This window comes from Clinocottus analis, unplaced genomic scaffold (genome assembly GCF_023055335.1).
Source record: "Clinocottus analis isolate CAN_PGR_092001 unplaced genomic scaffold, fCliAna1.0.p SCAF_31, whole genome shotgun sequence".
NCBI lineage: Eukaryota > Metazoa > Chordata > Actinopteri > Perciformes > Cottidae > Clinocottus > Clinocottus analis.
Window position 1 is genome coordinate 1,457,721 of NW_027176054.1, and position 27,500 is coordinate 1,485,220.

General features: G+C 43.2%; 1 protein-coding gene across 1 annotated transcript in view; it reads right to left on the reverse strand.

Annotated features, from left to right (window-relative positions):
• lcor (ligand dependent nuclear receptor corepressor) overlaps positions 1-27,500 on the reverse strand; it is a 90,613-nt gene that overhangs the window by 11,936 nt on the left and 51,177 nt on the right. The window contains exons 2-4 of the mRNA XM_068595582.1: positions 13,411-13,476; positions 8,519-8,598; positions 4,832-4,943 (exon numbers count right to left, since the gene is read on the reverse strand). Coding sequence (XP_068451683.1) covers positions 4,832-4,943; positions 8,519-8,598; positions 13,411-13,476 — 258 coding nt within the window. The remainder of the gene's footprint in view (positions 1-4,831; positions 4,944-8,518; positions 8,599-13,410; positions 13,477-27,500) is intronic.

Here is a 27,500-nt window from a genome sequence, read left to right on the forward strand (position 1 = left end):
TTGTATCTGTTCCTCGTGTAAAACTCAAGTACCGTGAATAAAATCAAAGTGCAACAAGAGCCAGAAGACGCCGAAACAAAATGGACGACGGTCCAAAAACAAAACTTCCGAGTACCCCCAACACCGCGGCGGCAACACAACCCGGCATCGAACGCTCTGCATTAATACGCGTCGAGCAACGACAGCTCTTGTTGTTATTAATGCATTAATCTGGCATTGTCCCAGATAAATCATCTGCACTCATCTCTTGATAACCAGCAGCTATATTATTTGGATACGTTCGTGCGTGCCAATGAGTCGAAACCCTAAATCCTCCAAACAATACTTAAACCCACCAAAAAAATAAATAAATCTAATCCTGAAAGCTGTGCTGAAATAATCCCCAAAACATATCTCTCTCTCTATAAATATATATGTATGTATCCCGTACGTACAGCTCTTAATCCCCCCCATCGAGCGAGGTCGAGGCACCGGAGTACCGCCTGCAGCGGCTCCACGCTGTACATTTTCAGCCATGCTTTTCCCAGCATGCATCCTGTTTGTAACTCTGCGCCCGTGTCTCGAGTTACGTGAACTCATCAGTGCCAGTTGTGTAGAAGTTGTGGGGTTTTTCATACCGTAGATTTTTTGTATTTACACTCCGAAGATGAAATACATGTGTAGAAAAACACTGTAAAAAAAAACTGATTATTCTCCTTCACTTGAACTTTTGACCCGGCGGCTCGATGCTCAGCAGGATGTGGGCTCCGAGACTAAAAGGTGACTTTCTAATGAAGCGCTGTGGCGGGCAGAGTCCACTTCAACTCATTTTTTATTTACTATTTATTATCCTTGTTGGCTTGTCTCCCCTTTAATCCCCTCGTTAATCCCTAAAACAGGTTTCCCTCCGTGTTAAACATGCAACTCTGTTTAGAAAAGTGATGATATAGAATGAAGGCACTGCTTTAAAACACAGTTAGAATAACATCTATGAATGTTTGCTTTTCATTCATAGATGGAGAGACAGATTTCTTCACTAAAGCAGCATTTATAGATCCAGATTAAGCAATATTAAATTACGAAAATTAAGAAGAAATGCACAATATATACAAATAAAATTATATTATTAAATTACCTAAACAATAGTGCCAAAAAGCAACCTTAAACATAATATTAAGCACTTTAAAAAATCTATATGAAAGTGGTATTACCAACAAATTAGGAATATTTTTTTACAGTATTCTGGCACACGTCACAATCTATTGCACTTTTTTCGATGCTGGATGTTTATAGTTATGATCAAAATATCTTTTATATATATATATATATTTTATTTTTTTTGCAGATATACATTTTTTTCCCAAGACTTTGCCGAACAAATACATAGAATAAACACAAGTGTTGGCATTAATTTGGGGTTCCTACGACGAGTCAAAGTCAAGCGGGAAAAGAGGCCCGGAGCTAAAATTGGTTTTCAGCGGGTTAAAGCGGCGCCGCAGACGCAGGAGCACGGGGGCTCGATGCCGTCTGTTGTTTGCGATGGATCGTTTAATCCCTTTGTTAATGTTGTCTGACTTCCCGCGCTCCACCTGAACGCCGCTGCGTGTAATCCGGAAAAAAATGATCCCGTTGACGAGGCGGCGCAAAAAAAATAAAAAAAACAGCTTAAACTGTTGACACGGCAAATAAAGAGAGCTTAACCTGCTTCCTGACATTCTGTTGTGTTCTGTCGAAGGCCCGAAGAGTTCAAGCAATTAACACACAAACACACACAAACACACACAAACACACACACTCTCTTTGCCCACTCTGCTACAAACAGGCCTTAAATGCTCAAAAGGAGAGGGTTAGTTTGCTGAAGATGTTCCCGAGTTGTAAAGCTCCATTTTAAGAGGCGCTGCCAGCCTCCCTGGGAAACCCCCAGCATGCAGGGCGTGTGTGTGTGTGTGTGTGTGTGTGTGTGTTTGCTCAGGAAATGGCCTGTTGTGCGACACTATAGGTTTGTGCAAAAGGTACACACATGAGGTCTCGCCTCCCGACAACAAAGCGGTGGGATTTTCTTCCAGTAGTTCAGAAACAAGTCAAAAGGCGGCCGAACTGTTTCGTGAATTACGCTTCGAGGGAAAGTAGACATGAAAAAAACTATATATATATATATATATATATATATATATATATATATATATATATATATATATATATATATATATATATATATATATATAATATATATATATATATATATATATATATATATATAATATATATATAATATATATATATATATATTATATATATATATATATATATATATATATATATATATTATATATATATATATAATATATATATATATATATATATATATATATTATATATATATAATATATATATATATATATATATATATATATATATATAATATATATATATATATATATATATATATATATATATATATATACATATACATATACATATATATATATATATATATATATATATATATATATATACATATACATATACATATACATATATATATATATATATATATATATATATATATATATACATATACATATACATATATATATATATATATATATATATATATATATATACATATACATATACATATACATATATATATATATATATATATATATATATATACATATATATATATATATATATATATATATGGTGCTCCGCAGGCGGGCTCGGCCTGTGTGAGTGAAGCCGGATTGATTCGGGCCGAGCATTGATTGGACCGACATCTGCTTCCTCTCTCCCGGAAAAAACACAACACGAGCTTTCCGTGTCGCTCGGCTTCGTCACAAAAGAAACTGGACGCTGATCGCTGCTGCTGATCGGAGACCTGCAGCAGAAGCTGACGCCGCATATTAATACAAGCACCAGACTTTAAAAAAATTAAAGAAAAGCTGAAGCGCTCCGTCGTCACTTTTTAGGAATGGGAAACCAGGACCAAAAAAAGTCTTATCAAAATACAGATAATTAACTGAGTCAGGGTTCATACATATGGTGACAAGTGGATTTCCATGACTTCAAACCACATTTCCATGACTTTAAACTACATTTCCATTAATTTCACAACATTTCCATGATTTTAACCAAATTTCTATGACTTTAAACCAGATGTCCATTAATTTCAAGAAATTTCCATGACTTTTTACCAAATTTCCATGACTTCAAACCAGATTTCCATGACTTTTTATGAAATTTTCATGATTTTAAACTACATTTCCATAACTTTAAACCAAATGTTCATGAGCAAACATTGTGTGAAATGTGTGTGTGAACAGTAAAAAGTGATAAAATGTAGTATTTAAACTAACAATGAGGATTCAAAGCATACAGTAAACCTTAAATGACTCAAATGAATGAGAGACAATAGTTTGATTAAAAGAATAAATATTTATATAGATGTCTGTATGTATGCTGCTGATATTTTGAGGCTCTTTCTTTTAAAAGCAGATTCATTATTTATAACTCAGCATGAATGAACGTCATGAACACATGAATATAACACATTTAAAAGACTTTTCCAGGTTTTCCATGACCGTACTTTTCCGATCTATTGCATCGCATCAATAAATAATTATCATAAATGCCAGAAACATCTCTTGAAACTACCTCCTCTGACATTATCGTGCTGTTTAATCAACGCCTCTGAAAACATCTGTAAATTAAAATCTGTTTATGGAAATGCCTCCCGAATGGCCTGAAGGGATACGGCTGCTGTACCGAGGTGCAGTTTTATATTTGGCCCTCGACGTTAAGGCTGCAAACCTCATGAGACTGTTTGCATACATGCATTAAAATTTAAAAAAAATATTGCCATTTGAGAAAAGATCGCAAGATGAAGATGAATTTCCACATTTTTTTCCCGATAAAGCCGGTAAAGTGTCGACGAAACAACTCGCCTGCGCTGCACCGCCATGTTTCCAGTGACATCTGAACACATCGCCTCCTGCTGTTTGGTTTTATGGCCCCGATAAATAAAAAGCTGGAGAGTAGAGGTCTCATTTCTCTTCAGGACTTCCCGCCCTCCCAAAATGAATTCGGCACTAGTTTCTCGTGAATCGTCTCTCTCCACGATGTGAAACAAGCTTCCACAGAGTTTCCCCACGTGGCTCTTCGTCGTAATGGTGGCACAGGTCGGAAAAGTGGGTCGGGCCTCTCTGGCCCAGATCTTCCCTGATTTAGGGGGTCTACCTGGAGGGCAGAGATGTCTCCGTTCCACTTGGAAAACTTGGAAAACCGTTACGCGTGGCGTCCCTCAGGGATCGATCCTCGGTCCCTTTTCTTTCCAAACTTGATTGTCACAACTTCACACATCGGACCTCCGGTGTCCTCAAAGTTTATCACTTTGATTTTATTAAACAAAAAGGAGCAGATCATATGACACCAATAGCGATTGGTTTTATTTGAACGTAGACAATAAACTTTTATCTTTGGCTCCAGCGCATTTTTTCACTATTTTCCTTCTCAGAAGCTCTGAAGATGTTCTAAAACATCTGTAAATGGTTTGACTTCAACTCCAAAATGGGATGGAAAATAATTAAACGCAATAAATGTCTTTAAATATAAAACACGCTCTGGTGTTATACATCCCAATTAGCGAATCTCAGATTTTTTTTTTGTGACATTATCTCTGATATTTGACTGATTTCCCCGGAGTTTTCACCAAATTGCCTGACTTGACTTATCAAACACACCTCTGGAAACTCTAAAATGTTCCAGATATTAATGACTGGAGGGGAGTGGAAATGAGTATTGGAGTGAATAATGAGGTGTGTGTGTGTCTGTGTGTCTGTGTGTGTGTTACCTTTTCTGTGGAACACAGCATTGAGGAAGTCTTGGGCCTGTCTCTCCAGCCGGCTGATCCGAGACCGCTCCGACAGCACCTGGCCGTCTGCACCTTTCTCCACGCTGTGCTCCTACGAGACAAACCAGTGGGTTAGGACCTGTTTATTTCATCAACAACAACAACAAAATAAATACATAATAAAGCCCCCTCAGTGGAGACGACCACACTCAGAACAGATGGCGCTGCAGACGTCTCCATCCTTTGGCTTGAAACTGGTGATTTGGTGCTCAAGTTATTTCTTTATTGTTTTTATTCAATGCAGGGTTCATACACATGGTGATTTCCATGACTTAACCAAATTACTTTGACTTTTATCCAAATTTCTTTGACTTTTAATGAAATTTCTTTGACTTTTATCCAAATTTCTATGACTTGCATGCAAATATTGTGTGAAATCGGTGTGCAAACAGTAAAAAGTGATGAGCACGTCATGAACACGACACATTTCCAGGACCTTTCCAGGTTTTCCATGAGTGTGAACTGTCTTTAATGGTTGAGAAACAGGTGAGTGTGTGTTAACCTGGTAGATTCATTATTTGATTACCAACTCAGTTGTGATGAAGTCCAAGTGAAGTTTTCAGGTGATTTTTGTCCGACCAACACTCTAAAAGTCACGTTTGTTAAAGTGAAACCAGGAAATGAAAACGCTTAATGTGAATTTTAATGCTTGTGTAATTTTCTTTCGCTCGTCTAATCAATTGATTGATCCGTTGTTTCAGCGCTACGTAATTGTTTGTGTGTTTTTTTTCCCCATTTAATTGACCTTTCCCTCTAAGTCCCGCCCCCTTGAACGCAGACCGGCCAATCGTAGCGCAGCATCGGCCGGCTCTGCTTCAGACTTTTTTTTCTCAATTTTCCAGGACATTTTTTTTTTTTTTTTGTGTGTGTGTGTCCAGAACGTGAATGAACGTTGTTAATCTGAGGATCTGAGCACGTGTGCGTCCGTTGGCCTCGATCACTGAAAGACAAAAGCAGCGACCCCGAGACGAGTCGGGTTTTTAACCCCTGGGCTCTCGCCGCAGGTTTTCGGTGGATCGATGCCCACCGGAGCTCCTCCGCTGTTCAGCGGACGAGCAGAAGGGAAACGACGGAGAGGAAGCAGCTTTCAGGCCCAACGGATGAATAAAAGATCGTATCGAGTGAGCGGAATACAATTAAAGGGCCGGCGCGAAATACATTTCTGTCTCGTTCTGCAGTCTGATTGTGATTAACATAATTATTGACCCGTCAGAGCCGATGAGAGGGTGAACAGCGCGGGTGTGTTGTTGTGCTTCATTAGAGAGAGAAGGGAGGGCGGGGGAGGGGGAGAGAGAGGTTCAAATATGTTTATTTACCGGAGAGGAAGACAGCGAGGGAGGAAGAGGGGGAACGATATGAAATAATAGAGAGAGAGAGAGAGAGAGAGAGAGAGATGGGTCGCTGGTGAAGTGAGGATGTTTTTAGGAGACAGATGGCTGACCTCTGAGGTCGGACCGAGGTCAAGTTGAAAAACAAGAAACCGCTGAGGAAGGACGCTCCCTCCCCCCTCCCTCCTCACTTCCTTCCCTCATTCACTCGCTCAAGTCACATCCCAAAATTAAGGAGGATGGAAAACACGGACAAGAAGAAGAAAAGAGTCAGAGGAACGTTTCAGCATTCCACCTGAAGACCATTTATTCATTATATATATATATATATATATATATATATATATATATATATATATGTATTAAAGTGAATTGATAGAGCTAAGTGACTCTGACCGTCCTTCTTGCTGCTTCCTGCTATTTGTGTTTTTTCTGTATATAATTAATTAGTCACCCTGCAGCGTTTAAAACACCCACGATGGAGACGTGACGTGTGGGCCGACGTCTGGACCCTAAGCCACGCCCCCACGCCCTTAGTTCCGCCCCTATGCCATAAGCTCCGCCTCCTATGCCATAAAGCCCGCCCCCAACAGTCCTCTTGTTCTTTTTGCGTTGGCGTGGTGATGCTTTGTCTCCAGCAGAGACACAGAAGCAGGAACCACAACTTCTACACTTATTATTACTAATATTATTATTATAAATATTAGTATTATTATTATTATTAATATTATTATTATTATACTTGAGAGGAAGCAGCGGCTTTTTTGCTGCCGTTAGACTAATTTACACCCATGTTACCATCCTCCTCACACTCAAACACACAGACACACACACACACACTCTCACACACAGACACACTCTCACACACACAGACACACTCTCTCTCACACACACAGACACACTCTCTCTCTCAGACTCTCATAACTTCGCTCTCATAATTAGCATCTGCAGCACTGAGTCCTGCTGCGTGGTCACAGTGACCTTTGACCTTTGACCACCAAATTCTAATCAGTTTCAAGCCTTTCTCGTCCCGGTGGACCTTTTGTGCCAAATCTGAAGAACCTCCCTCTGGGCGTTCCTGAGACGTCGGGGACAGTACGTCGTAAAAAAAAAAATATATATATATTTTTTTTAAGTTCTCTGTCAAAAACCGGAGTTATTGGCTCCAAATCGATTGATTGATGGATCTGTTGACCTGCAGTCAGTCCTGGATCAGCTCCTTTAAACAGAACGGGTTTCACACAATAATTGCCCCAAAAAATCATTTATAAAGTATGAAAACCTCCAGCGTATCAATCAAGAATGATTCATGAATTGCCTCCTAATGAGTGTTAATAAAAGATGCATTCAGTGTTTATTCATGCTTTAATAACGCTGCATAGTGTGTACTTGTTACAAAGATGTTGCGTTGCTGCTGCGTGAGCCGTTAATAAATATAAAACCCTCCTCGTCACCTCAAAGGTCCCGATCACTAACCAGGACGTAACGAGCGCCACCGACTCGCACCGGGGATCGGGCTAACACCTGGATCTCGCTCGCCCTCCCCCGCTGCGCGCTTCATTATCATCAGCAATAAAGTGTGTAATTTGTGTGTCAAAAAGGAATTTGATGAGAAAGGTCACGGCGGCGTGTTGGAAAGCGTCTCATTAAGTTGTCTCAGCGCGTAACGAAGACGTCACAGAGATGTCGGAGTGTTAGCTCATGATTTTCTCCCAGCGTGCCGTGAGAGAAAATGTCCAAAAAATAGGATTCAGTTGCCACAAAGAACGTTTCGTTGTCGAGCGTCTGAGCCTGCAATGTAACGCAATAGGGAGCTGCACCGTGTGTGCTGCTTCATGCTACAATGGAGCATTTTGTAACAGGATCTTTTGTAAAAAGGTTGAAAAACACTGATGCAGTATGAAAAAAAACAACGAAAAAGAGGTACAAAAACGTCATATTTTAGTTCAATTATTTACTATAAGCCCAAAATCCCAGATTTTCCTCAGGGGGCTTCACACAAAGAAAGTGTAGTATGTTGAAAAAACATGGAAGCGTGACATGTTTGTGTGACGTGTTTGCGTGAGCGCTTCAGAAAGCTGCAACATCCTGATGAAGTCGACCAACAAGTTCTTCTATTACCCAACATGCATTTTTACGTGCTTATAGGAACGTTGGTGGGCGGAGCTTTGAACCCGCCAGATGAAAGCACATGGCGTGGCACAGGGCGTGCACAGGGCGTGGCACAGGGCGTGGCACAGGGCGTGGCACAGGGCGTGCACAGGGCGTGCACAGGGCGTGGCACAGGGCGGTCTCCTACCTTGACTTTCTCGCGTCTCAGGCAGCAGAAGAGACAGTTCTCATCGAAGGACCAGTCGGACACTTCCTCTGGCTCGCAGTCTGGACGAGAGGGAGACAGAGAGCGGCGGGTCAAACCAAACGCAATCCACAAATTTAGAAAGTGTGTGTCTCTGCAGCCACGAGGGCTGTTTAATAATGTTGTGTTATAATAAAGGAACACATGTGAGATGTTGTTCAGATGTGTAAATATCAGTCTACATGTTTCTGGTTCAGAGGAAATGAAGATGACACACAGAAAGAAATGAAAAGGTTTCAGGTCCAACTGTAAAAAAATGACTTGCTCTGTACACCGCAGTCAAAGCAACTGGGAGCAGTTCAGGGTCACGTGTCTTACTCAAGGACACATCGACATGGATTAGCAGAGCCGGGGTTCGAACCACCGACCCTCTGATTGAACGACTAACCACTGAGCCACAGTCGCCCCAAAGTGCGTGAACGTTCTCTCTTTGCGAAGGTTGACTTTGATAAAGTGAAGCAGAACAAAGTTATAGAGGGTTTAGAACAGAGAACATTCAGGCGAGGTTGTACCCAACGGACCCAATGGGTTCAATGGACCCAACGGACCCAATGGACCCAATGGGTTCAATGGACCCAACGGACCCAATGGGTTCAATGGACCCAACGGACCCAATGGACCCAATGGGTTCAATAGGTTCAATAGACCATTGGGGTCATTGGACCCATTGGGGGCCAATGACCCCAATGGGTCCAATTGGTCCAATGACCTCAATGGGTCCAATGGGTCCAATGACCTCAGTGGGTCCAATGGGTCCAATGACCCCAATGGGTCCATTGGACCCATTGGGGTCATTCGCCCTCATCGGTATCAAACCCCCGGGCCCGCGGGCTGGAGGTTGATTCAGCTCAGTCCAGTCAGATCACATTCACGTCTCCATCCTTCAAGACATGTGAAATCTTTTTACCGATATATCACCTTCAGAGACAGAGAGAGACAGAGAGAGAGAGAGAGAGAGAGAGAGAGAGAGAGAGAGAGAGAGAGAGAGAGAGAGAGAGAGAGAGAGAGAGAGAGAGAGAGAGGCTGCCGCCGTTGACTTGGTTACAGCTGAGCTGTTGCCATGGTGCTACGCTACCTTTAAAAAAAGCCCTCGGTTCAGTGAGATGAAGTGAAATAGAGGAAAAGAGGAGTGTGTTACAGCACAGACGAGTGGGGGGAGGGAGAGAGAGAGAGAAACACAATAATACATCAACGTGGTCACAATAGTGTTGTCCTCGGTTCCTTCACTTGACTTTAAAATGTTCCAATAAGTCAAAGTTCAAAGGATATGAACTCTGAACTCTGAACTCTGAACTCTGAACTCTGAACTCGTTCACATCTGGTCTCTCGATGTGTTCGCTGGTTCTTTGTTGTCCAGTTTGATTCATTTATTTATGAACTGGCTAATGAGAGAGTTCCTCTGCTGCCGCCTCGCTGATTGAACCGCAACAGCAATAAACGAGAGAGAGAAATGAAACAAGAACAAATTATTAATCTATACGTGTTTTACAAAGATAAAAATGTATTGAAATTCCCACACACTCTAAAAATGGCTAATTGCTACAATTCCGCGATGTTTCTCGTGAAAAGATGAAGGCCAGAAACGAGAAGCTCCAACTCAAAAACCTGTGCTCTCAAAACGAAAAGCTCCACTTTGAGTTTGGGCGTAGTGGGCGGGGCCTACGCTGCTGAATGAGCGAGAGGTTTCTATTGGTGGGTTTGACTGGGCTGTGGCAGCGTATGCCCCGCCCACTACGTATGCCCCGCCCACTACGTCCAAACTCAAAGTGTCGCTTTAACTCGTTACAAACAAGAAATTTGCTCCTCAAAACGTGATGATTTTGTTTGTGATCAAACAGATTCTGCTTCTAAATGTATCAACGTTCCTCACATGTTCCTCACATGTTCCTCACAGGTTCCTCACATGTTCCTCACATGTTCCTCACAGGTTCCTCACAGGTTCCTCACAGGTTCCTCACATGTTCCTCACAGGTTCCTGTCAGTGTGCGACACACAGAAGGAACGTTCGTGTCTCTGTATTGAAAGACAAGGCCGAGGGGGCGGAGCTTCAACCCCGCGGTGGAAACCAATTAGCTCAAAGCCCCGCTGTCTCTCTCTCTCTGTGTGTGTGTGTGTGTGTGTGTGTGTGTGTGTCTCTCTCTTTGTGTGTGTTTCTCTGTGTGTGTGTGTGTGTGTGTGTGTGTGTGTGTGTGTGTGTGTGTCTCTCTCTCTCTCTCTCTCTCTCTTTGTGTGTGTGTTTCTCTCTGTGTGTGTCTCTCTCTGCTTGTACTCATCATGTAACACCATTGTCTGGAAACATGTTTGAGAAATCACTTTGTGTCTTTGAGAGAAATGTCTTATGAATATGTTTCTGCACACGTGCGTGTGTGTGTGGGTGTGTGTGTGGGTGTGTGTGTGTGCGTGTGTGTGCGCCACAAGGTCGCTAAAAAAACACCTGTGAGGAAACATGTGAGGAAAGGATTCAAGGTCTTACAGAAGAATAAATCCCACGACAGCAAACGGTGATCAGGACTCACGATGGTGACCGAACATCTGCTCACGTGACAATGTTCACGCTCCATGAACCGCAGGAATGTCCACAGGGAATTCTGGGAAATGTAGGAAAACGCTAATAGTAATAAGAGGCTAAGAGGTTAAGAGGATAAGAGGATGCTCCTTGAGGCGTTATTTCAGATTCTAGTTAAGTTAAATCAACTCACATCTCACTGGTGATGTTGGTGTTAACTAACACAGGTTTCACCGTCTGCAGCTCGGGAGAGAATGAATGTGTGTGTGTGTGTGTGTGTGTGTGTGTGTGTGTGTGTGTGTGTGTGTGTAGAAGCGTAATGCATGAGTGGAAGATGACGTAGACAAGCCAGAAATATTCTAAAAATGCCTTAAGTTGGTGGGGGAGGGGTCACATGACTGCAGGACACCGTGTTGACCTCGTTTCTCCGTGGGAGGAGGAGAGAGAGAGAGAGAGAGAGAGAGAGAGAGAGAGAGAGAGAGAGAGAGAGAGAGAGAGAGAGAGAGAGGCTGCGGTCGATTTGAGAGAACACGTTTTCTATGCTTCATGTGTTAAAGCTGCATTCTCTCTCCTGACCACCAGGGGGCGACTCCTCTGGTTGTATAGAAGTCTATGCTTCATGTGGTAAAGCTGCATTCTCTCTCCTGACCACCAGGGGGCGACTCCTCTGGTTGTATAGAAGTCTTCATGTGTTAAAGCTGTATTCTCTCTCCTGACCACCAGGGGGCAACTCCTCTGGTTGTATAGAAGTCTATATAAGTGACTCTACTTCTCTCTTGATGTATTCCCTCAGTAAACATTGTAAACATGAGTTTATGTCTCAATCTCTAGTTTCTAGTCTTCTTCTATACAGCATGATGTTCATTTAGTACATTAGACCATAGCAGGGGACGCTTTAGGGGCGGGGCTACAAGGTGATTGACAGGTCAACAGCCTCCACATTCCAAATACGGTCACTTCCGTTTATCAGTTGCGAGAAAAACAAACAAACGTGGCGACGGCTGTAATCCAAGATTGAGCGACCCGGCAGACTGGTTATACTGGAGGTTTGTGTGTGTGTGTGTGTGTGTGTGTGTGTGTGTGTGTGTGTGTGTGTGTGTGTGTGTGTGTGTGTGTGTGTGTGTGTGTGTGTGTGTGGGTGTGTGTGTGTGTGTGTGGGTGGGTGGGTGGGTGGGTCAGGCCATGACCATGAATGCATCTCTGCTCAGTAAGAGGAACCACCAGAGCTGCATTCAATGACACTTTGAAAAAAAAAGGGTTTTCCAGCACTTCCAGTTTTGCATAAATTAAACATGGCCGCTGTATGAATTAATCATATTGTTAGGAATTCTAAGCAGTTTGCGCAGTAAACGTCTGCGAGATGTGTTTATTGTCCTCTCACGACATGAACTGAATGTTCATGTTGGATCAACAATAAGACTCACAGATATGATTCAAATACATCATTTAAATCATGTTGTTTATTGTTATTTCGAGAAGACAGAAGGTTTTTTTTCATGTTATAACTTCAAATGTTTTGGGTCAAACATCGGTTACGGATTTCTAAAAGAAGGTCGTTAACAAGAGTTCATTCAAAAATACACATATTGAAATGAGAATATATGGATTATGTTTCTAAATAAATACAACATTGTGATTAAAGTCAATGTCATGTTTATATTCTATTGTCTTCTATTCAGGATGTGAAAAGAAACGGAGCTATTTCAAACTTTTACTCTGGAAAAATAATCTCTGAATTGATAAATAATTCTGGATTTTGTGTCTGTCGATATTTCCCTTACATTTTCTTTTTAAAATCTTATCGGGACGGTTTTTTACTTCCTTGGACTAAAATTCCTTCAATCTCGATTCCATGAATGTTTTTTATTTTTTTATTTTTTTACCCTTGATAACACTTTATTTTGAAAAAAAAGTGTAGTAAAAGTAACACTTAAGGCAGATATAAATAAACTAAAAAAAATCTTTTATTTCTTCATTAAACTTTAATCAACTGTAAATCAAATAGTAGAAATAAAAGGTTGATTTTTTTCAACAAGTATTTGTTGTTTTCCATTTTAAACTTTTATTTTGGAAAAATCTCTGAATTGATGAAACTTTTTTAATTCAATCTAATTTTATTTTTTTTTACCCTTGATGACACTTTATTTTGAAAACCTAAAAACCGTTTTGTCCGTGTAGGGCTCCCGTAGTTCAGCGTGCAGCGTGAACAACACTGAAGGGCAGAAGCAACGACATGTTTTATTTCTCCATTCATCTTTAATCAGCTGTAAATTGAAAAGCAGATATGAAAAGTAGACGTTTCCAGATGTTTGCGGGGTGAGGACGTTACCTTGGAACACGGTGATGTCGTTCACTAGTCCCGGCCCAAACAAGCCTTCCAAGATGCTTTCAAAGCCTGTGGGAGAGAAGAGATGTGACGTTAGCGCCGGCCGGCAAGTTTACCACCGAAACATCGGACGACTCGACAAAACTGAACGTGGGTCGGGCCGCGATATGAAGGGATCTTTAACGGCATCGTTTACATCTGGTGAAGCGTTGGGAACATAAACGACAACGCGCGTTTCACGTAGGAAACATTTTACTGACGCACACAACAACCTCAATGACAGAAAATATCAGTTTGAGAAATACATGTTTTGTGTGGTTAAATTGGAAACTGAGAATAATACAAGTCGCACAAAGACATATGTAGACAATAGCATGGCCACACACACACACACACACATATAGACAATGATGTGAGAACACACACACACACACACACACACACACACACACACACACACACACACACACACACACTGGTGCAAAGGCTTTCTGCTGAATTGAAATATTGAAAGGAGGCTACAAGGAGGCTTTGTGAGCGCTTATTATGCACACACACACACACACACACACACACACACACACACACACACACACATGCGCACACACACACACACACACACACACACACCTTGTCTTTCTTCTCAGCCTTCAAAGAAAAATTAGCGCTTTACCTCCAACCCATCGAGCTAATGTCACTCACTTTTATTTTTTTATTAACTGTAAATACCCTGGTCCCGCTGTTGCTTGGCAACCACATACAGGGAAACATAAATACATATTGCAATTTCCCAACCTGACCCCTCCCCCACCCCGTCCCCATCATACGGAGACGCAGGCAGACGCGGTGCAACGGAGACAAAGACGTGACCGTGTGTGTGTGTGTGTGTGTGTGTGTGTGTGTGTGTGTGTGTGTGTGTGTGTGTGTGGAAAGGTTAGCGGCGCACATATACATGTATGCAGAGTTCAAGTGGAGCCACTTGTCGGGGCCACGCTCTGAACACTGAACGCTGAACGAGCTCGAGACGCAGCCGCCGGGCGAAGAGAACGAGCGTCTCCGGCGCGGAAGCTATCGCGCTCGACCTCGCGGCGCTAGCGTTAGCTGAAGTGGCCGCTGCAGCTAACGCGACGGCGAGATTCAAACGCTGGCGTCGTCGTTGTCTCTATACACTCGCTACGGCCGGCGCCGTTAGCTGGAGTTAGCTGGAGTTAGCTGGATTAGCTGGAGTTAGCTGGATTAGCTGGAGTTAGCTGGATTAGCTGGAACACGGGCTGAACGAGCTCGAGAAGCAGCAGCCGGGCGAAGAGAACGAGCGTATCCGGCGCGGAAGCTATCGCGCTCGACCTCGCGGCGCTAGCGTTAGCTGAAGTGGCCGCTGCAGCTAACGGGACGGCGAGATTCAAACGCTGGCGTCGTCATTGTCTCTATACACTCGCTACGGCCGGCGCCGTTAGCTGGAGTTAGCTGGAGTTAGCTGGAGTTAGCTGGATTAGCTGGAGTTAGCTGGATTAGCTGGAACACGGGCTGAACGAGCTCGAGAAGCAGCAGCCGGGCGAAGAGAACGAGCGTCTCCTGCGCGGAAGCTATCGCTCGACCTTGCGGCGCCGCCGCCGCCGCCGCCACTACAGCTAACGGTAGCGCGGGCGCCACTTCAGCTAACGTTGAAGCTAAAGCTGAATGCAATATTACAATATCACTGACAATTTCCCAGGCGTATCAAATTTCAAAAATGTAAATAGGAAACCACTGCATGAGCGTCTACGGAGCCAAAATGGATGTTTGTCCGACCCCCCGGTGGGTGAGGAGGGGAGGGGGGAGAGGGGGGATCCTAAGCCACGATTGGCCGGTCTGCGCTCCAGGGGGCGGGACTTAGTGAAGGGTTAAGTAGTTTCAGTTAATTTACGTTCAGTCTGAAAGTCTTTTGCCAAATCTTCTCTCTTCACATTAGTGAGCGCAGCGCGTGTGTGTGTGTGTGTGTGCGTGTGTGTGTGTGTGTGCGTGTGCGTGTGCGTGTGTGTGTTTGAAATCCCTCCTTAGCGGTTCTTTAGTCTTCTCCGTTTGTGTTGGCCTGAAGCCAGAAACTGATTAAGTTGTGTTATACTTTAAATTCACGTGGTGATAGACACATCAACACACACACACACACACACACACACACACACACACACACACACACTCTCTTTAAAACACTCAAAAGCTATCGAGTAAAATGAAACTCTTCACCAACGTGTTTGTCCCGTTGCCCAAACCTCCACCAACGATCTCCCCTCTCTCTCTCTCTCTCTCTCTCTCTCTCTCTCTCCTCATTCACACACACTGACACAACACAACGTTCTCTTAAACCTGAACATGCAAAATTCACGCGGCGTACAAAGGCAGCTTTGATTACGAAAAACAGAAGCTTCAAAGAATGTTCAAAAGCATTTTTTGTGCCTCTTTGCTTTCCGATAAGCCCGAAATACAGCTCTGCTTTTAAGTAAGGGAGGGGGGGGGGGAGGGGGAAAGGGGGCGGGGCCACGGCGTGAGAATGCGTCGCTAAAAGTCAAAGTTACTCGAGCCCTCGTGCTCTTCGGGCCGCGACACAGAGAGTGTTTTCATATTTAAAGTGACAGCATCGTCCCCGGCGTGCGGTACAGTACAGGATGATTCCCCCGCCGCCCCGAGGCGGAGGCTGCGATTGGTCGGACGGGATTGAGGATGCCATTGGACGAAAAGCAGAGACGTGGAAGTGATTGGATGAGATGACGCAGCTCCAGAGTCTCTCCCCGAGCCAACGGGCGGAAAAATAATAAAAAGCTCCGGAAATGTAGGTCAGTTATAACACTGAGGGCCCAAAAGCATTCACACATGACATGACAATGTACACACACACACACACACACACACACACACACACACACACACACACACACACACACACACACACACACACACACACACACACACACACACACACACACAACATCTGGGATTCTGTCAGTAGGTTATGCAAAAACAAATTACAAAAATGTGCGTGACAGTGTGTGCGTGCATATATATATATATATATATATATATACACACACACACACACACACACACACACACACACACACACACTCACACACACACACAGTTTTCCCCAACCTCCATTGTGTCACTTCGTTTCACTTCACAGAGTCCAGCAGTGCAGCCGAGAGCAGCGTGACACAAACCTAAGAGACTCACACACACACACACATACACACACACACATTAAAAAACACACAAATACATGGAGGGAATCACAAGACATCGAGCTAATCCACATTTGCACCAGAAAGGACAAAAAAAAGAAGCACAAGCTTCAAATATGTGATGTGAACGCATGAAACCTGGTTGAGGGAGGAGCTGCTGCGCACACACACACACACACACACACACACACACACACACACACACACACACACACACACACAGACACAACAGACTAATTCAGCACTTAAAACACGCGGTTTCCTCGTAACTGCCTCATTTAAAGCTCGAATGATTCGTCGTATTGCTGTGACTTTCCCTCGAGCACAACACGCCCCCTTGAGGCAAAGAAAGCAACAGCGGGAGCCGTTCGACATTAAATGGACAAAAATAAAAGGGAAAGTAGAAACAGAAGCTGCTATTGACTCTCAAAGCCTCCGAGTGCTGCAGCTGCTGAGCGCTGAGCTCCTAAATCAGGTTAATTTAATTTGCAGATCCAAAGAATCGCAGATTTGGGGCAAAGCAGAGGAATCCTCCGAAGTGGATACTCGCCAGCGCGGAGGGGGAATACAAGTTGTTCTTCTAAAAATAGAGTCATTTAAATGTTACGGATCGTGGCTGCGTCGTGTGATTTTAAAACGCGAACACGCACACATGAGAATATGCTTATTGTTGGTATTCATGCTTTTGATCAGCCGCCTGACAATAAAACAGCGTTGCAAAGACAAAAGAAGAGAATCCTGCAGCGTTAATGAGGGTCTGGGGTTACGCATGTAACTCCTGTTCAACGAGAACGAGTAGCCGCAGACGCAGAAGCAGGAAGCAGAGCCGTCCGCCTTTTTTCTTCATAATATATTTTTGGAGGGATTGATCTAATACCGAGAAGACGTGTTGAGGTGGGGGAGGGGGAGGCATCTAGCGGGAACTACATCCTCTCACGGCGTAGGAACACGAGCGCGCTCCGTCTGCTGGGAGCGACTGAGCTGCTCAAAAATTCATTCAGGGAATGCTCAGCAAATCAAAACACACGCACACACACACACACACACACACACACACACACACACACACACACACACACACACACACATACAAGAAGCAGCATCTCTCCAAATCCCTTGGAGGAACTTGACGCTGTAGGAAGCGTTGCGGGTGGAGAAGGCGGAGCCTGAGAGAGAGAGAGAACATGGAAGCCGGCGTCGGGCTTTTCCTGTGACCGCCGGACCCTCGGCTATACATAGTGCCGCATGAGCATTAATAATGCAGCGCGACTAAAGCTCTCAGAGCAGGCCCGCTCGCCCCGGCCCCCCCGATCAGATCAATACCTAATTAGGCCCGACAGGGGTCTGGCCTTCAGAGGAGAGGAAGTGAGGCAACGTGCATGAGAGACGGGAAGCATCGACCGGCCGGCGTGAGTTGAACAGCTGATATCCACTCGGCAACAACTTTAGCACTGAACAGGTTTTTTTGGGCTCCCCTGAAAGCCTTAAAAGCAACGTTTCAGGGGTTGGGTCTCACCTAAAATAAGATTGTTCACTATTTTAAACTGCAACTGTCACGTGACCCAGGCGGGGGCGTCGGGGGTCAGGGGTCAGGGGTCAGGGGTTAAGGGTCGGTACGACGACAACAACGGAGAAAGTTTAAAAGACGAGCTAATTGGACCGATTCTGCAATTACCGGCCGTCTGCTTGACGGCAACATGGCTGCTGCTCCACGGTCCGATTCTCCGGCGTGACCTTTAGGACCTTTTGCTGAGTCTGTGAGTGTGTGAACAAACGCACAAAAGCACGAGGTTGTCAACACATGAGTGTGTATCCGGCTGGGGGAGCGCGTCCGGTGGAATTGCTCTCTACTCTTTTCTGTGCTCTTTTTCTTTTTTACAAAACAACCGCATTCAAACGTGATATTTAACGGTGAGAAGCAGCTTCAAAGGCGATTAGCATTAGCGGCGAGCAGCTAGCTTGCGGAGATCGGGAACTATAAAGTCGTTGTTGGGAATCCGCGACGAACGAATTCCGAAAAGCCAAAACCAATCACACGCCTTTGATCTCGATGGTCTTTGCATCACAATTAGCTGCATGACATTTCCACGGCCATTTTTTTGTGACATCGTCGCGTGACACGTCTGCAATTAGAAACACTCAAAGGGAAAATTAATGTCAGATTATTCGGGTTTTCTCCACAAATGTTCCATATTTACTGAGATTAGGATTCAAGTCAAAGAGTTTAGCAGTAAGTTCAGTCGACGGCAAAGTGATAGCTGTTTTTTTTACGCCTGAGAATGTTCTCTTGCATGGTCTTCATTATGAGGGCGGCCATTTTGACACACACCACCCAAAGGAGCGTGAACGAGATGTCTATCATCCGCCGTGCAGCAGCACGCACATGATACAAATAGCAAGATTTAGACATTCATAATTTACTTTTACGCTTCGCTTGGACCAACATGACTAAAAGAAATGCTGCTTTGCATGAACGACGGAAAAAACCAAAGCGCTAACACGAGCTAGTTTGCTACACGGGCGATCTTAAACGACACCATACACAATGCAGATGGGAAGTAGTGACGGTTCAACATGTTTAAATAAAGTCTGGATAAGGAAGAGGTTAGATATATATATATATATATATATATATATATATACATACATACATACATATATATATATACATACACATACATACATATATATATATATATACATACACATATATATATATATATATATACATACACATACATATATATATATACATACACATATATATACATATATATATATACATACACACATATATATATATATATATATACATACACATACATACATATATATATATATATATACATACACATACATATATATATATACATACACATACATACATATATATATATACATACACATACATACATATATACACATACATACACATACATACATACATATATACACATACATACATACATACATACATATATATATATATATATATATATATATATATATATATATATATATATCCACATACATATGTATATATACTTTTTTTATTAATGAAAAATACAAAAAGTGTAGTCAGTTTTTTGCTGAATGTGTCCGCAGTTGTTCGCTAACATGCTACATGCTAACTGAAGACGCCAAAAGGTGTATCGTCACTTCTGTTTGGAGTTTCTGCCCCTAGTGGTTAAAAGTAATAACTCAAATCATGACTTAACGTACCGAGAAAAAAAGAAGACAAATGTGGCGTCACGTCGTTATTGTTGCGGTGGTTACTTGCAGGCTAACATAAAGCTAAAGCTAACATCAGCTGGCCAACAGAGTCCGAAAACCCGGAAACGAGTTGTATGTTTTATTTCTTCCCTTCTTTCTTTCTTTTCTTTCTTCCTTTAGCTCAAAAAACTGTTTTTTTATTAATGGAAACTACAAACGGGGTCGTCAGTTTTTTGCTAAATGTGTCGGCAGTTGTTCGCTAACATGCTACATGCTAACTGGAGACGCCAAAAGGTGCATCGTCGCTTCAGTTTGGCTTTTTGGAGTCGTGTGTTTTCTTTTTTTCTCTCAAAAACGACAGCAGACTCGGTTCCGACACATTCTTCGGCGTTTTGTTTTTCCAAATCTCTTCCTGAGTCCTTCATTCTTTCCTTTTCTTCGCGCGACGTTCAATGGGGACAATGTTCTCACGTCTCCAACGGTTTGAACCGACTGCTGGAAATAATTAAACTTCAGTTTGACCTTCGCGCCTCCGCCGGAGATCCAGGATCTTGATTTCAAGGCTGCCGGAGGACAAACAAGCTTTACATCTCCGTCGCCGACGCAACCGTCACGTGTTCCTTTCATCGAGCTTATTGATCACGTCAAACATCCAGCGGACTTAATCGCGGCCTTTTGTGAGACATTTTCATATAAAAGAGCGTCCTTCTGGGGACTCAGATGTGGTCATTGTCCAGAGTTTTGGAGGAACTGAAGGATTTCTTAGCGTTGTGTGTTTGAAATATGAAAGGACATGAACGTGTGTGTGTGTGTGTGTGTGTGTGTGTGTGTGTGTGTGTGTGTGTGTGTGTGTGTGTGTGTGTTTTGATGGAACCTGAATGAAAATGTCACTTGTCAAAACTCTCATGATCCACAGCTTCTGTCAATTATAAACCACACTAAATGAAGACTGTCACAGTCGTAACTTTTAATATAATCAGTCTCTCCTGGTTAATCTTAATCTACTTCATTCAAGACAACAACACTGTGTGCAATAATCTATGTATTTTAATGTGAATCTGTTGTGTTAATCCTGTGGAGAGACAACTCACGTAGTTTATTGTGCGCTTGTGTGTGTGTGTGTGTGTGTGTGTGTGTGTGTGTGTGTGTGTGTGTGTGTGTGTGTGTGTGTGTGTGTGTGTGTGTGTGTGAGAGAGTGTGTGTGTGTGTGTGTGTGTGTCCTGGGGAATGATAATGGGGGATAAAACAAATACGTGCAGATTGGCCAAAGGCGTGGTGAACTGTAGAGACGCAATCAGACGCACACACACACACACACACACACACACACACACACACACACACACATATGAAGCACGTCAGCCTAAACGCAGCGCGCCGATTCAATCTGACGGTTTCTCGGCAAACCAAATCCCTAATCTCATCTCATCTCATCTCTCTCTGAAGTATCCGGTGATGAGCTCAAAGGAGGCTGATGTGCGCTGGCAGCTATTTCTGTGACTAACACACACACACACACACACACACACACACACACACACACACACACACACACGCTTGCTTGTTAACGAAGCAGAGGCGCTGCAAAGAGCAATCACAACTGGGCGACGTCTCACAAGGAGGCGAAGCAACGCAAAGAAGACTGCGCGCACCATCACACACACACACACACACACACACACACACACACACACACACACACACACCCTTGATTTGGTGGTTTTACATTATGTTGCCATGGCGTTGAGCCAGTCACACTTTTAACATTTCAACACGGTCGAGGCTTTGAGAAGGAAAGAAAAAAGAAAAGGAGGTCGAGCTCTCTGATTGGTTGACAGCGGATGACTGCGTGTGTGCAACTAATCAGTCCTCTCTCTCACACACACACACACACACACACACACACACACAGCGGGAGGAAAGAGGTATAAAAATTAGTGCAATTACTCATCTAATTATCCAATTATTTAATTATGTGGTGGAGAGCAGGAAGGAGGACGAGGACTCTCTCTCTCTCTCTCTCTCTCTCTCTCTCTCTCTCTCTCTCTCTCTCTCTCTCTCTCTCTCTCTCTCTCTCTCTCACTTTTCTGTAGATTCTGGTCTTCCTGTGCAGATTTTATCTGTTCTTCTTCTTCTTCTTCTTCTTCTTCTTCTTCTTCTTCTTCTTCTTCTTCTTCTTCTTCTTCTTCTTCTTCCCTCCCTCCCTTTTCTCTTTAGCGTGTCTCTTCTCACCCCGTTAGGAGGCGAGGAGGCAGAAAGAAAGGAAGTGAGAAGAGAAGGAGGCGCAGGGGTATGGAAGTGCTAACGAGAAACAAATTGAAAACAATTAAAGGAGAGGTGGGGGAGTTTGTGCGTTTGTGCAAATGAATGTTAAGTGTGTGTGTGTGTGTGTGTGGGGGGGTATGTGTGTGTGTGTGTGGGAGTGGAGGGGTGTAAGTGAGGGATTACTGAATGGGAGTGGTAAGTGGTGTATTCTTTGTATTTTCTGCCAATTAGCTTGCCAGCAGAAGGAGTAAACAGCGGGAAGTGATGGGAGCAAAAGAGCCGAGAACAGACTGAGACCTGCAGTCGGGGAAACGGTGCCTTCATGCCCCGTCGTTTGTTTGAGCGCCGGAGTGTTTTGTTTGTGTTTTTTTCGGAGGTGAGAACTCATTACGTATTTGAACATGTCTGTGCATCATTTTGCAGGAAGCTGTCGTCCACGTGGGTTCCTGAGATGAAGAACATTCAACACAGGAAGTGCCTCCATCGCATGAGAAATCTGTTTTTCTCATCAATTCGTCAACGTCTGGACTTTCCGCTTATGAACGGACACACAACGTCTCCAGCGGAGGAATAAAAGAAGCCGTTTCATTTCGGTTCAAAACAGCAGCGTGTTTGGAAAGCTGTAAAACCGAGCGTGATAATCTGATCTAATCTGCACAAATTGAGTTATTAAGAGTCATTAAACTGTCACGGAGCGGTTTAAATCCAAACGTGCTCATTTACAGGATGAAGCCGGCTGGGGATCCGATTTCATTTGGACTCCCGCTCCCTGCTGCCAAAACCTGTCAGCAGGGTTGTGAACATCTGTCCAGCAGGGAAAGAAAGGGGGCGTCGACTCTCAGTCATGTGACTTTTTTTTAATAGACAACGACTCGCACGCGTCTCGGTTTGAGCAAAGAGAAACCCAACGGTTGGCGCGATCGCACCTCCGGCGACGGCGGACGGAGTCAGCTGACTTCCTGTTTTTTTTTGTGGGTTTTCCAGCCCCTCCCCCCCCTAAAAAATAATCCTCCCGGCTGCTTCAGGAACCATCCGGACCGGCGGTCGCTCAACCAGCCGCCTCTCGAGCCGCGAGAAGCAAACGGGCGGCAAACTTCGCGGCTCACAAATGTTTAAGTTTTTACAAAAAAAAAAAAAAAGAAATGTATTTTTTGTCTCCTCACACCTGCTCAGTGGTATTAAATATGGTGGAAGGGGAACGAGGTTACGCGGTTATTCACAAACATATGTGAGAATAAATGAAGAACAGATGCTTCTGCTTTGCTCAGATCAGTTTACGCGACTTCAGCCGAGAGGTCAACGCAGCGGAGAAACCGTTCAACACGTTGAGCGAGAGGAAGGTGCGAACGCAGAAAAACACGTCGTTTGCGATCCTTTTGGATAAAAATAAGAGGCATTACAAACAATATCATTGATATTAGACGACCTGTTAATACAAATATATCCAACGAGACTTTATTGATGTGATTTTTAATTTTAAAAAAATGATTAAAAAAAAAGCACACTATGAAAAAAAAACCAGGTGACAATCACAATTTCTCACAGCTGAAAGCGCCGTGTCTATATTTACTTAACTGAACAAACATTTACAACGATGGAAAACTTGAATATTCCTAATGTTTGAAGCTGGAACGAGAAATATGTTTTGCGTTTCTGTGATAAAGAGAAACCATAAACATACCTTTATGATTCATTTTCTCCTGATCGACAGACGGATTCATTAACTTTCTGTTGACTCCAAAACGCTCAAACCACATTGAATATGACTCATAAAAACAGCTCATTCTGTTTGGATGCTCTGAATAAAGTGTTAGAACTTTTTCGATTGAGATGTGACGGTAATAATCATAATAATACTAAAAACCTTTTTTTTTATTCAATAAGACTGGATTGAAGAAATAAAAGAGCGAGAGGTCCACCACCTGTTACGTTAAAGTTAAGTTTACACAGTGAATGTTTTTTGGGGGGAATAAGTGTTAAAAAACCTGAATATTTGGTGCTTGTAAAAGTGGTCAAAGACAGCTAAAAGATTCAAATAACGACACGTCTCATTCAGTTTTCTTTAAAGAAATGAATTCAATTTCTCTGAGTTTAGCGGTCGCGACCCTTTGACCCGGCGTCAAAAGCGTCGACCGCTTTCTGTGACGAAAACATGTCGCTCCAAACGCCTTTTATTACGCCGCAAGGTCGCGATAAAAAAAGGGCAGAAAGAAGCAAATATTAACGCGATAGAAAGTCGACAACAAGAGGAGAAATGAAACACGTGAATGGACGAGCGGCGGGCGGGTTCTGTGATGCCGGTTCTTTTCTCGCACGCTTCAACCTCCATTAATATTCTTTTCAGGCAGAAAGACAAATTATACACAGCGGGAATGAAAGGAATCTAAAACATTATCTTGCAGCCGGGGGTAAAGAGGAGGGCGGGAGGAATGTAAAAGAAAGAGAAAAAGGTTTTAAACTGTTACTGAGACGGAGACCTTGCCTTTTATAGACCACCGCGCTTGAATGCACCACAGGCCTCCGACGAGCACTCAAGACTTTATCGTTTTCTAAAGGGCAGCAATTTGCAGTTCACTGGAAACAGAAACCTTTCAGATTCGAGAGAAGCGACACAAGGCCGACCTTCCGGCCTCGGGTTTGTATTTTTTATTTTTAATCTGCTTCCTTTTTCTATTTCCTGCTCTCCAGGCGGACATCGCTGCACGTCGTCCGTTTGGTTGAACCTCCAGGTTTAACCAAGCGGACGCGTTGCTTCGTCCATGTTGCTGCCCTCTGACAGCAGACATCCATTGCTCCTCTGTCCATCCCTTTTTGGGGGATTATTATGCAAGAAAATAAAAATGAGCAAAGAGCAAAACCTTAACCATATAACCCTAAGCCTATAACTCTATAACCCTAACCCTCTAACCCTTACTCTATAATCCTAACCCTATAACCCTTACTCTATAATCCTAACTCTATAATCCTAACCCTATAATCCTAACCCTATAACCCTAACTCTATAATCCTAACTCTATAACCCTAACCCTAACTCTATAATCCTAATCCTATAACCCTAAATCTATAATCATAACCCTAACCCTAACTCTATAATCCTAACTCTATAACCCTAACCCTAACCCTATAACCCTAAATCTATAATCATAACCCTAACCCTAACTTCATAATCCTAACCCTATGACCCTTAACTCTCTAATCCTAACCCTATAACCCTAACTTTATAATCTTAACCCTGTAACCCTAACTTTATAATCCTAACCCTATAACCCTAACTTTATAATCCTAACCCTGTAACGCTAACTTTATAATCCTAACCCTATAATCCTAACCCTAACTTTATAATCCTAACCCTATAACCCTAACTTTATAATCCTAATCCTATAACCCTTAACCCCATTTTGAAATTCAAGACCAAAGACCAGGAAGTTGTGAATGAAGCTGACTTCTGCAGTCACACATGGAGTTCACTCTAACGACGTCTTCAGGGTTCCTCAAGGAGCTCGTTAGAGGAACTCTACCGTCAGGATATCTCTGCTGCTTACATTTAGGCCACGCCCTCGTTTTCACTCTAACTTTATGAAAAGATGGCGCTAAATTGCTGCGATGAACCCTATGGAAATGAAGCGACGTTCACACGTGCAGTCATCTACAGATTTATTTGGGCATGACCTTCGACTCAGTAAACACGGGTTTGGACCGTTTTCCACAAGTTTCCACAGGTTCCTTTTGGATGAGGGCAAAAACTTGACAGGATTAGTGACGAAGAAAATTATCATGATTGAAAAACATGACAAAAACTTGTGGGACTGCGTCTCTCAGTCAGTTCAAATCGACCGTTTTTGGTCTTAGTGGACTAAGATTTCTTTTGTCAGTTGTCTGTTTTCTTTGCTCTTTTCATGCTGAATGGGGTTGGGGTTAGGGTCGGGGTTAGGGTCCGGGTTAGGGTTGGGGTTAGGGTCGGGGTTAGGGGATTTAATGAGGGGCTTTTATGGGATTAACGACCGATCGCGGTCGAGCTGTTGAACATCCGCCAACACGAACCGGCCAACTAACAGCTCGTTTCCAGGTTCCTGAAGGCAACGCTACGCGTTGCCTTCAGGAACTCGAGTTGACTCGAGTGTCAGGGATGCTCGAGTCAACAATCACCCGCCGAATCCGCTCGTTAGCGTCAAAGAGCCGCGAAGACGAAAGAGCTTTGTTCGGGTTCATTATCTCCCAACACTCTGAGCTCAATCTTCCCTTCAGGTAATTACTTTTTCGAGCTCTTTGCAAAAAGGGAGGGCGGCGATTTGACGAAGTAAAGAAGTAGAAAAAGACTCAAGAGAACAAGCGAGGCATTCTACCTTTAAATGAGGCGCATTAGGACTCGAATGGAAAGCAAAGCGAGGCCGGCGTGTGATATCGTTAGCTGGAGGGAAGTCGACGGTGCGTCCATACCTTCCACCGTCAATACGAGTCCAATCGGCAGGTCTTTCACGGTAAGGGCGAGGGCTATTTTTAGCACCGACCTGTGGTCCGGTTTGGAGTCCGTGGACGGGAGAACAAGCCTGCAGTGTGTCAGAAATCACTTTCCACTGGCTCACAGCGAGGCTACAGTGGGAGCAAAGAGAGGAATATGGGCTTTTATTGTGAAGCAGCCACAGGAAGTGCAGACTAATCAACTAAATCAACAGCAAAAAAAGAGAGGACGTGTTTCCACTAAAATGAAATAACTGGATTTAGACGTTTGCAGTTTGACTCAAATGGGACTTAAACTTTAGATTAAAACAGATTTTTTTTAGATCCAAACAAGATGACGGACAGATGCTTAATTTGCAATATGGAGTTATGAATGATTAGTTTTGCTTTGTTGGACTAACACAAGTCCGTACAGTTATGGAGAGATGTGTCTGTTAGGGAAATCCGACTTGGTAAGGACACTTACTGAGGATTTAGTGGAACGTTACGGCAAGTTACGTAAATATTTAAACTTAACGGTTGCATTATCATTTAAAAAAACAACACAGGTCTCTTCTCAGAAGAGTTGCGGTGTTGTCGCAATTTAAATGAAGTTAAACGACTCTGTGGTTGCAGAGATAATTAAGTTTATGTTTAAAAAAGGAGATTTTTTTGGCGAAAAATAGGGCCTGAAAAGGTTCAATGGAAACTTGACTATTGATCTTTCTTTCTTTTCTTCCTCCCATCACCACTTTTTCACGTGGAAAACACATTTAGATTCATCTCCGCTCGCCTCCGCCACCTGAACAAAGTGTCTGACGGAGAGTTTTAATCTCCTGACTCTCAACAGGCGTCACACAGATTTACTCCTCAACCCGAGATTCAAATCAGCAACGCTGCGGTCACAAGTCTGCTCCTCTTAAAACATGAGAGCTTGAAATCGTCATTTTAGCAATTTGAAGA